The 12,546-nt window shown below is 37.5% G+C and overlaps 2 protein-coding genes across 2 annotated transcripts in view; one reads left to right on the plus strand and one right to left on the minus strand.

Annotated features, from left to right (window-relative positions):
• The window catches only part of DOCK2 (dedicator of cytokinesis 2), a 520,353-nt gene that overhangs the window by 294,444 nt on the left and 213,363 nt on the right, over positions 1-12,546 (minus strand). The window lies entirely within an intron of this gene.
• The window catches only part of INSYN2B (inhibitory synaptic factor family member 2B), a 140,240-nt gene that overhangs the window by 107,991 nt on the left and 19,703 nt on the right, over positions 1-12,546 (plus strand). Inside the window, exons 3-4 of the mRNA XM_019487134.2 lie at positions 594-2,814; positions 6,340-6,414. Coding sequence (XP_019342679.1) covers positions 1,445-2,814; positions 6,340-6,414 — 1,445 coding nt within the window. The 5' untranslated portion in view covers positions 594-1,444. The remainder of the gene's footprint in view (positions 1-593; positions 2,815-6,339; positions 6,415-12,546) is intronic.

A 12,546-nucleotide genomic window follows, 5' to 3' on the forward strand; every position in this document is an offset into this window, starting at 1 on the left:
TGCATAATTTCAGGAGCCCACAGTAATGTAAAATATATTTTATTATTTGACAAACTATTATTTGTCATTTTAAAGAAAAATAGAACATAGGATTGACCCATTCCTACTGGTAGACCCCACAAATCTCACAGATGGTTGCATAGGTGTTTTTGATGATACCTACTGCAAAATAAACATTCATAATTCTATTTGAACCAACTTGCCTAAAGTTCTTACATGTATTAATCAGCTTCTGGCCATTATAAACAAAACCGATTCCAGTACCCATTTACAGCTCTGGAACTGGATTTCTTTGTAGATTCTGGGGTCCTTATTGGATTCAGATCCACACCCAACATTATGTAGTACGACTAAAAGAAACCTCAATTTCCTCGAATTATTATTCTGAAAATATATTTTCTTGTATTACATTCCAAGGAAACATTTATGCACTCCGTATCACAAAATATTATTTTTCAGTTTCCATTTCAGGCATCCTACTATGGGGGGCCCCCAAGCATTGCAAGTGGAAAATATTGAGAGAAAGACAGCAGGAGGGGAAAAGAGTGTTCATTCAAACTGTTCAACTGCAACTGTTGTCTTTTTATTTTCAGAAAAATATCTGCTATTCTGCAAATGCTGACTAGGTGGTCTGGACTACTCCGCTGATGCCAAAGTATTTATAGATTTCACTCAAACAACAGTCCTTCAGACATGCTTAGCCTTGTACTTGGATGAACTAGAAAGTAAGGACCATACATCAATAACTGCTTTCACAGAGTCCTTTTGGATGCTATACTTTTCAGTCACAAGCCACTGATTTTTGTTTGGCTTTTTAAGAAGATTAGTTTCAGCTGCTGAAGTAAAAGGATGGGACAAGAAGAAAAAGCATCTCTGAAAGATTAATTTCAGTTTAATATTAATGGATATGTTCCTACAGGAATATTATGCATCAAAAATGCTAGTACCCAAGCCAGTTATTATATATTCTATAAAAAGAAGAAATATTTAACAGGTCTACGGTTCAACACCGGATTTCTGAAGGGCTAACTGTCAACAAATGGGGCATTAGAAAAGCAGTATTAATATTTATCTTTACATTACATTAGTTAGGAGTAAATATACCTTATTCTACTGTAATTTATACTTTTGTTACATATTAAACAACAATGTTTCAAAATGTAAATACTGAGGTTTCCAAATTATCTCCTTTATAATTTACTCCTTGGATTCAGGATTAAATTATTAGTTCATCTTGTTGTTGTGTCTAGCTAGCTATCTTTCTAATAAAATAATATTTAAAGCTACAAGGGAAAATTGAAAATAATTTCCCAAGCAAAATACACCAGCTAAGAAACACAAATGCTAACAAGCAGCAAAAGGAACACAGTTAAAAAGCAACACTTAAAATTGTCATTTGGATCTGGGGTATAACCACCAGGTGCTTTTGGAATGACCTAATGAAATGGGTCGCAAAGAAACGCGTTACTTGCAGACCTTAAACTGCGATTCAATGGCCCAGCAAAACATAAAAGTACGTCCTGTGCTATTGAAACGGAACAGCCTAGATTCTGTTGATTTCATGAGGCAGCCACACCACCGCAGAATCAAATCTCAGCAAGTTCGATTCCAAGATGATGGTACAAACAAAAAGCCAATGGGTGTCACTGATTTGGACATCGAGCCTCCCAAAGACATAGCATTTGTGACTGGAAAGGCACAAACATCTAGGCACCAGAACTTGCCAAACTACCCCCTTGCTTTTCCAAGGGCTCCAAAGGGGCTTCGGAACATTGCTATTCAGACTTCTCCTAGCCTCAGGAAACACTTCCCAGTTTTTAGGAGGAAAAAACTGACAACAAGCAAGTCTTTAACAGAAATGCCAACTGAGCCTGAAAGTACTGTCCATGTTAATGGCAATCTTTCTGAACAGGATCTCATGTCCTCACACTTTTCTTATTTAAGGATAACTAAACATTTAGAAGATGGATCTAAGAGAGACCAAATAACCAATCAAGTATGTCAAGGAGTGCCTAAAGCACAAAGCAATGGACCCATCCACCTGGACTCAGATGCTTTCTCAGTACTGGAAAAGGCAACTGTTTCTACCCAGGTGCCTGAATACATACATCTGAGTTCTCCACAGGCCAATAATGCTTCCATTTATACTCTGGACATGCCTATGGATTTAAGTGACTCAGCACATTCTTCTACTGCAATGAAACAATTGAATGAAAGTTGTATGCAGCCATCAAATTCAAAAAGATCTTACTCCTGCTTGGTCAATACAAGTAACTGCAATGAAGTTAATGCACAGCCTGATTCTTGTGAAGCAGATAAAAGTGATTCTGAGTTACTTAGATCAAATGAAGACTCCAGCACTACTCCATTATCACCTCCATCGAATCACAGTTCATCATACTGTTTCCCCAGAGACCATCAACAGCTTGCACTGCCTGAAACAGATTCTGACTGTATGACACTGATTAATGATGATCAGGCAGTAATATCATTGTCCAAAAGTAGCATGTCAAAATCTGTTCCTTCATATCAAACTGAAACTGAGAAAAGTTCTACACAGTCAGATGTACCAGAGTATAATGACTGTTTAGGAAGTTTTCACATAAAGTCCTATCTTCCAAGGAGTGAAATAAAACCACAAACTAACAAAGAGATTAGAGAAATAAATCAAATTCACTTGGCACATGGTGAATTATGTGCCCTACAAGGCAGGCTGCAGTCCGTAGAAGAATCTTTGCAGTCAAACCAGGAGAAGATTAAAGTCCTCTTGAATGTAATTCAAGACCTGGAAAAAGCCAGAGCCCTCAGTGAAGGGTATGGTGTATTTTAATATTAAAAAGCTATTTTACTAAGTAATTTATCAAAAGTCAAAAGTAGCTGTTTGCTTTCTTTTAACCTTTGCTATCAAAAATCTCTCTTTGAAATATTTAAAAAAGAGTTTGGAAATCCATATCTTATCTACAATATCTGGTACTTGAGCCATTATAGGCAAAAACAGATGCCTTCCTAGTTCAGCTTTACTTGATACTGAATGTTGGTTGAATTAGGGTTTATATATTTATCAATTCATATCTTGACTCAGGTTATGGTGTCATAAGTATATTAGCACATGACTTTTATAAGCTGGTCTCAATTAAGTTATAGGCTGTCTCACACAAATGCATAAATGTAAAGGCACTAACAGTGGATATCAGACACCATTACAACAGAGCTTTTGTCTCACTACTACAGTCAAGTCTATGGCAGTTTAGCTGTACCAGAATTTTACACTGGCTAAGTGTACCTAATATCAATGCAGTTTATTTTAACAAAAAACGGTTCTGCATTCCAGGCCTTCCTTCCTGAGCAAAATAAGTTATTGGCCAAAGCACTACATCTACATGAGGGATTTCTGCCAGGACAGTTATGTGGGTCACATTTTATTAATCCCATTAACCAAGAAAACAAAAGCAACAAAAACAGTTACCAATTTAAGAGTGGTGACTTAAGAACAAGAAAAAGACATACTGGCAGGACAACAAAGTACATTTCTATCACTTGTAGTCTAAACATTTTCACATTTTGACCAGGTGCCTGAAAATTTAGAACCATGCAAATGCAGTAAAACAACATGTGAAAATTATTAACTAGAAAATGTTTGAGGAACAGCAAGCCAATGTTTTAAAATAACTGTTCTTCATACCGGTATGACCCATATAAAGCAAAAATGTATGGCCTGTAGTAATGCTTCATGTGTTTCAGCAAAATCACTAGCCTCTCTTGCAGCCATGTGATTTATGCATCTAAAATGTGCACTAGACTTTAGAGCTAGGTACAGATATTAAAAAAGCCTGAGGGGAACTGATCTCAGTTATGCAGTTTTCTATAAGTGGCATAGTTTATATTGATATAGTACACACATTCACCCTGTGGTAGGGGGAGCAAATCTGAGATTGGGTTCTGCCATTTTTAAACCAGTCTGTATGTGCTGAACTTCTGTTCTTTTACGAGTATAGACAAATTTCCAATCACTTATACCATTAAAAGTGTAATGTCTGTACCTGGCCCAAATGGCACAGCCTGTCTAAAAGACTTTTAAAAGGCATGCAGAAGTAGGCCCCTTTCCATTATTAGTATCTCAAAGGTGAAATGTGAGAAGCAAGGATGTTTATGGTATGAGAGTGGTTATGAGCCACTTTTTTTCCCCATGATACTTTTTACTGGACCAACTACATAGTTAGGGTAGGGGCTGTGTTAGGCTCCAGGGCCCAAACCCAGTGTGGAATGCCAGATCAGGGTGGCACCAGGCTCCCCAAACCCCATGAGCTGAGGTGGAAGGGGGCACTGCCACACCCCCAAGAACCAGTCCTGGCACACAGAGCTGGGAGGGGGCAGTGCCAGGACCCAGATCCCAGTTCTGGCACGCAGGGCTCAATTTGGCCCACAGGGATAAACACCCCTGCTCAGTGGATGGGCCAGGCTTCCTCATGCAGAAGTCTTCCATTCATAGCTAAAATGCTTAGTCTGAGGGTTGGATTTGCCTTGGTGTATTTCAGCTATTTCTGACAACCAATTTTCAAACCACACTAAATATGTATTGAAACCTTCCCATTCACAATATTAATATGATTTAATTGATGTATTAGGTAAATATATAATAACTTTTTAAAATCATTTAATCATGGATAATTTATTTTAATCATTACAGTCATGTAAATATTTTTGTAAGAAGATACTATGTTCTAACTTATTAATTCCAATGCGCTTTATCAGGTTAGTTTTTTAAATGATAAATTCTTAACTCAAGCACTTCTCCACATTCCATAACTCCAAATTGCTCCTCACTCCCTAATCCTGCACTCAACATGCTTATATATTCCTTATTCATTTTAATTGTTTTTTTCCTGCCTTTCAAAATCATTCCACTGTATAAACCTACTGCCCTTCAACACCATCCTATTTTCTCTAAATGAAAAACAGATGGGTATGAACCTGACATTAAAAAAACAAACATTTATAAACTACAAAAGCAATCTATCCTCAGTTGATAAAAGCCTGAAAATTCAGAAGACTCCATAAAGGTCCGACGATGAAACGTGCTGTATGAACGTGCTGTATGCTAAATACTGACACATAGGGTTAAGGAAGCATCTGCCCAACCTTTCTCATCACACTGAACAGGATTAGAGTGACCATCACTTATGAAAGCAAACTTCCTGGTATTTATAGATCTGAATATTCAAGAGAACAGCAGCACTGTCAGTTAAAACATACATCAAACCATATATCCTTTCTTCACTTTTATTGTTAATGCACTGTTGAAGATTGGGATACTTATGAGTTTCTTAGCTGGCTCTGTTCAAGCTTCAAACCATCTTTCAGAATTCTTTAGTGACTATGATAGTAAAACTGTATGGATGCAAGGTATTTTTTTTTTTTTTAGCAATACAGCTACATGTGTACATGTTTTGAGAACAATGGCAAGGTTTATTTTCCAATACATCCCCACTGAAAAGAATAGTCAGAGATTAGCTCTCAGAAAAGCCATCACAGCATAATTTAGGGCATCTTTTAGGCCTTATTAACTCATTATTCAGTTAAACTGCATTAAACTTAATGGACTGGATCCTCCAGACGTAAATGGCCACTAAACAGGGCTGCCTGCTTCGTGTTACTATATCATTACTAAGATTGAAGTCATTTGTGAAAGAACTCTAGCCTGGCCATGAACATATCCACTGATAGCTAGTCTACAACTATGCCAGTTTGCTCATTTTGTAAGAACAGGTAGAAAAAGATTTGTTTCCTTAATTTAATTTGCAAATATAAAAATTATCACCCAGCAAGAACACGTTGAAATAAGAAACCACAAAATAACTTATTTTTGATGGAAGTAATTATGTTTATTTGCTTTTGTGGGCCAGTTAAAATTTCAGTCTGAAAGGGAAAAAAAAAGAATGCGTGAGAAAAAAATAGCAAAAGGAATAAAGGGAAAGGCAAGTTTCCATATACAGAGAGCATAAACCTTTTAAATGCTTTCAAACGTTTTTACGTAAAGATGCCTTCTTGTAACTAAAGTGTTCTTAGAAGAGTTCATAGCTATATTGAGTAGCCAGCCTTCCAGAGAATCTTATATAATGTAGTCATGACAGTGCAAGTTTAAAGACAAAAGGTTAGGATGAAATATGAATATACTGTATTCTTTGACTGGCTTAAAGTCAGACTCTGGTACAATAGATTTTGCTGCTTAATTTATGTTTAAAATAACAAAAATGCATAGAGGATGGCATGTTGTGATAAGAGTCCTACCTTGTCAGCTTACAGATTTTTATGAATTGAATGAACTATTGTCCATTGCAGGCGCAACTTCTACCGCACTGGCCAAGACCTCAACAACTGCAGCACTTGCCAGAACACTGCATGTATCATTTACAGGTACTTCACTACTTCATGCTACTTGATATAGTATGTGTAAATCTTACAATAGTGTAGCTGTGCTATTGTAAGGCATAGAAAAAATATTTCTCAATTATTTAGAAAGGGTTCACGCTTTTAAGACAATTAAACCAGGCATTTCCATTGACATTATATAGCATCATTTTCACTAACATGCTTTGAAATCCTGTGGAGAATTCTCTATGGATTGGTATTTCCTTTGGGTGTTATTTCTTTAAAGCTTATGTTTTTAAATGAAATTAGTTCTTAGGAAAGATGAATAATCTGCAGAACCAACTTCTCTTCCAGATTTGAGTTATACTTGCTGTTTCATGTGAAAAGTATACAAGTATAGAACACAAATGAAATCACATTTCAGTTCAAGGAATGTTATTTTTTTTGAGAGAGTGCAATTTATTTATTTTAATTAAACCTATAATTAAAATTTAACTTAAATAGTTATTTATAGCCAAATAACTTTGTAGTACTTTTTAAAAGCAGTGAATGTGCAAGTTTAAATCCAACAACTCAGTACAAGCTTGAAAATCTCTCTTGATGCTGGCTGGACTCAAGAACCTATTCATCAAGGAATTTAAATGGCTAATATCCATTGATTTCCCCTTCCTTGCTTTAGAATTGTATTTCAGTTGGCACTAGGAACCTGAATTCACTCAAAATGCTATTAACACTTTTTGTGAAATAAAATCAGCATCAAGGATGTACTCATCTTAAACAAAAGTAAGCAGTTGTACAAGTATGTATTTGCCACAGCTAAGGATCCTGGCTGTAACTTACAGTTTGCAGCAAGCATCATGATTTTTGTAATATATCATTACAGAATTTGACAGTAAGTGACAATTGTAATATGGAATTCATAGAGGGGGGTTTGTGTGTGTGTGTGTGTGTTCAGAATTGGAGATATTAGGATTGGTGTTTTTATTATTTTATTATTATTATTAGCTATTCAATTACTACAATCATTATTAGTTTAATTGAATACAGTTCTAGTTTGGATCTGTTTTCTAGATGTTTCCCACTATTTGAAGAATGTTAGGCTACAAGATATAGTGCTGAGATAGAACTGCTAAATACAGTTGGGTAAAGGGAGGCAGTTTTATCACAAACACAGATAGATTGCTACTTTGGTGCAGCTCTTGGTATAGGATGCAAACATAGCAGCTGGAATGACAGAACAAGGATCAGCTGAGGCTTAGGGTCTAAAGTTATGACAACAGGTTCAAAATAAATGTCACTACCAGATGACATGTACTCTTTTCATATAGATTGTATTTTAGGATTTTTTGTTCTTATCATTGTTCGTGTAAGGGATGACAGTAGCCTCTCCTACACTTTTCTAATGTGCCACTACAAAGCAATGGTTTCAACAGTACTCAGATCCATTCACTGAGTCATAAAAAAGACTTCTCATTCCTATTCAAGGAAGAAAGAAAAATTGACAAAGAAAGTTCTTCATCCGTGTCTTGTATAAAAGATCAAATAACTATCCCCCTCACCATCACCACCCTCCAAAAAAAAACTTCAACATTTTCAACAACTCAGCAAAGCACTGAAAATAAAATAAACTAAAACAAGATTCTACACAGCGCATAATTATTAAGAACACTTACCTAGCTCTTTTTAGTGAAGCTAACAAAAAAAAAAAAAAAGGAAGTGGTTCATAAATACTCTCAGGCAGATGGAAAGGAATAGATTTTTAATACCTTCAGTCCTTGATAGGTATGGCTCTGGGAAAATGCTCACAGCCCTTAGTTGCCAACTACTACTCAAAGGTGAGTAAACAGAATTGTGCTGCTCTATGGCTACAACTCTTACATCTCTTGGTGGTCTGTGGAAATAACTCTGAAGGCAAGATATAAGTTTCTGGTTGCAATTTCTTTGTGCACTGATTTGAAGCCAGAACTGGTGGAAGTCTATGGGATTGTAAAGGTTTGGAGAACAGATAAATAGATGAGTCAAGGTACCAGCCAACTACCTAAACTACAAGCTTACCACCTTCCTTTTCTGAAGAAACAGTACATAATTCATTCATGGTTTTAGTTTACCAAATTAATACAGTTCAATGAAAAATGAATTTGCTATATTACTTACAAAATATTTTTAACAGAATTGCTTGTATTAGCATATATATTTTCTAACAAAAGAGGTACTTTTTGGTTCCATACAGGAAGAATTCTTTGTCTGTTACATAACCTTCTTTCGACATACAGAAATCATGCCAGGACACACTATTATTCTCCTAGTTTGGAAATAATTAACATAACTTCTGTGACTTTCTGCCTTAATGGTCTGATTCTTAACATTTGTTTTGCAAGTTGCCCAAATACAATTGAGGTTTTAGTCACATTTCTTTTCATTATTATTCGAAACGACACTACTTCTTGATACCAACATTTCAGCATTCAAATAATTAAGACAGGAAGGCATTTGTTTTGATGAAAGAAGAATAATATTAAAATAACATTACAAATCAGCTATGGTGAGAACTTAGAACTCTCATTTTACATTTCAAATTACAATAAGGATTATATGATACACTTGTACGTAGATCTAATAAGCTAATGAACAAGTGATAGGAGACTTCCTTCTGCTTAGTTAAACAATCAACAACATTATGACAAACAGTTATGGTGACTTTCATACTGTACAAAGTGTTCAGAAATGTTATTGATTACACAGTTCTATATTCATGTTCTGTAATTCCTAAAACAAAATTACAAGAAGAGTTTCAAATTACTAATTATCCAAGCTAAAATAATTTAAGGTAAGAAATGTTAAGGATTCAGCATTCTAGAACATATAAAAATAAGTTAAATATGGTATATATGTTGAAAACTGGAAGGAAAGTCAAACTACCAGCACACAGATAAAATACCTGTACGTCCTTTATTGGCATGGAGCCAAACAATGCAGCCTCTCTGCCTTCTTAGGTCTTCGCCAAGATTGAGAACTTGAACAGTCTAAACTAGCTGGAGCTCAAGTCAGGCAATACAAGAGAAGTATTTTGAGCATACCAGCTACAAAACAGGTTCACACAATTAAGACAAGATAATGGGCATGTGGGATTAACAAGGTCTCCAACAGCCTAATAATGAGAACCAAAGCCCTAAATAAAGATATGGGCCAAGAATAGATGTTCAGAAAGCCTGAGGCAAAAGCAAAAGTTATATACTTTAAGTGCTCTAGATTAGATAGGTAGTAAACAGAACACAAGTTCATCCTTTGGTTGGGGGAAGGGGGACCACACGCAGGCAGCCTGCACTGGGTGAGGCCAGTTGGGGCCACTTCTGCACACCTCCCAGCAAGCTCCCTGGGTTGCCAGGGCCCACTGAGCGCAGCCGACCAGCTGTGCCACCTCTGATTGGCTGCTGGGCTCAGCTGAGCAGCCCTCTCCTCCCCACCCCCGCAGCATTAGCTTCCCCTGACAGCATTAGCACACAGTGGAAGCAATCCTGCTTGGCCATGCCTGGCAACCCTGGGGGGTCTCTCAAACACCTACACAGGGACCCCTATGTCTCTGCAGGGGGGCACAATCCCAGGGAGCAGGACCAGGCTGCTGGGCACAGCCAAGCACCCCTCCCCACCCAGCTCCCCTGGCAGTGTCAGCCACTGTGCTGACTCAGTTCTGTGAGAGCCAAAGCAGGGCTGGCTGGTCACTCGGCCAGAGCATCCAAGTGCAGGCTGGTTGCTAGCATGCCTCCCTGAAAGGTGAGATTTGCGGGGGACCACAAAGGTGCCTGAGGAGCCAGAGGACAGGGACCTAACAAGTCAGTAAGAGATCTGCTACAGAAGTTAGATAGAGTGATCTAACTTAAATCAAGTAAGTCTGATGCCATATCGATGCAAGTCTATCTTAGATCAGATTCTGTCTTTTTTAAACCACTCTATGTGCATTGAACTTCTGTTCTGGTACAGGTACAGACTGGTTTCCAATCACCTATACCGGTATAAGTATAACATCTATACCTAGTCATGACATCTAACTTCTCTTTCTCAATGCATTGCAATGGCAGGCAAGTTACTTGTAATAACAGTCCCCAAATTTGTTTCTTTTAAGACTAGTAAGTGGTCATGCTCTGGGGACAGGCCACTTCTTATGCTACCCAATGCAGTATTACTATCAGATTTTAGGGCACATAGGAAAGCTAAGGCTTTTCCTGAGAGGACATGGATAAAAGGATTAGTATTTATCTAGGGGGAAGGCCAGCAGAAAGGAATTTTACTCACCCCACATTAGCTTGCATGCTGTGGAGTATTTTCTAATCCTGTAGCTTCACTCATTGACTGTGGCATTAGGTGGTATATTCAAATAATAGTCAAAATATACATATTTTGAAAAGATATTCCTTTTTTCCTTACAGTTTTCACAGAGCTAAACTTTTTTTGCCTTATTTTTAATTAAATTATCTTAGTGAGTTCAAATGCTAATAAGAAAGCATACAAGTGATCTGAGCAAACAATTGTCTCATTTTAATCCAAAGTAGCTAGAAAAAAAAATTATTTGCTTATCAAATCTTGACAGAATGCTCTCTAAGGTATAGACAAGCCAAGATCAAACTTATCTTGTTCAGCCACCTTTCTGCTAAAATCTCATTATGTTCATCTGAAAAACTAATGCAATAAATGAAAAAGGTACCTGAGAGACTATCCTCAGGATTTTCAGTTTTTTTTCTGAGATGTGTTGGAACCAAAATAAATGTAGGTGGCAATATGTTTTAGGTGTCTGTGAATAATTTGTCTCCTTGTAGCCAAAAAAGGAATGTCACAGGAATAAGGTTGTCTTGTTTATATGCCATAACCAACCCTAAAGAGATAGATCTGACAATGTCAACGTTAATATTTGCATTTATGAAAAAAGAAATATTGAGATCAACACAGACTCATTTCCAAGAGGTGTTTATAACCTTAAATATGCCCTGAAATTGAAACTAAAACTTCTGACCTGGCTTATATTGACTTGATCCTGCAAAGTGTATAGCATTCCCAACTGAATTATTGCCATCTATGATCAGATGACTAGCTCTATAGGTGTGGGGCAAGCAGTGGATACGATATACCTTGACTTTAGCAATGCTTTTGATACAGTCTCCCAAAACATTCTTGCAAGCAAGCTAAGGGGTTGGATGAATGAATAGTAAGGTGGATAGAAAACTAGCTGGATAATCAGGCTAAAAGCATAGCAATGAACGGCTTGATAACTAGCTGGTAGCTGGTATCGAGTGGAGGGTGTCGGGAATCAGTCCTGGGGCTGGTTTTGTTCAATATCTTCATCAGCTATTTGGAAGACAGGATGGAGTGCATCTCCAGCAAGTTTACAGAAGACACCAAGCTGGGGAGAGTAGTAGATATGCTGGAGGGTAGGGCTAGGATTCAGAGAGACCTAGAGAAATTGGAGGAGTGGACCAAAGAAATCTCATGACGTTCAATAAAGACAAGTGCAAAGTCCTGCAGTTAAGACAGAAGAATCTCATGCACTACTACAGGCTTGGAACCAGCTAAGCAGCAGCTCTGCAAAAAAGGACTTGGGGTTACAGTGGACAATAAGCTGGATATGAGTCAGCAGTGTCCCCTTGTTGAGAAGGCGGCTAACAGCATACTGGGCTGCATTAGTATGAGCACTGCCAGCAGACTGAGCAAAGTAATTATTCCCCTCTATTCTGCACTGGTGAGACCACGTTTTGAGTAGTGTCCAGTTTTGGGCCCCCCATTACAGAAAAGATGTGGACAAGTTGTAGAGAGTCTAGTGGAGGGCAACAAAAATGGCCAGGGTGCAGGGGTATATAACCAAAGGAACTGGGCTTATTTAGTTTGGAAAGAACAGAGAGGGAATTTAATAAAAGCCTGTAACAACTTGCAGGATGGTTTCAAAGAGGATTTAGGTAGACTGTTCTCAGTGGTGGCAGATGATAGAACAAGGAGAAATGGCCTCAACTTCTGACAAGGTATGTGTAGGTTAGATATGAGGAAAAACTGTCATTAGGAGGGTAGTAAAGCACTGGAACAAGTTACCCAGAGAGGTTGTGGAATTTCCATCATTGGAGGTTTTTAAGGCCTGACTAGAGAAAGCCTTGGCTGGGATTATATTATAGGGGATGGTCCTATTTTGAACAAAGG

The sequence above is a fragment of the Alligator mississippiensis genome, chromosome 9, assembly GCF_030867095.1.
Source record: "Alligator mississippiensis isolate rAllMis1 chromosome 9, rAllMis1, whole genome shotgun sequence".
NCBI classification, from domain to species: Eukaryota; Metazoa; Chordata; order Crocodylia; family Alligatoridae; genus Alligator; species Alligator mississippiensis.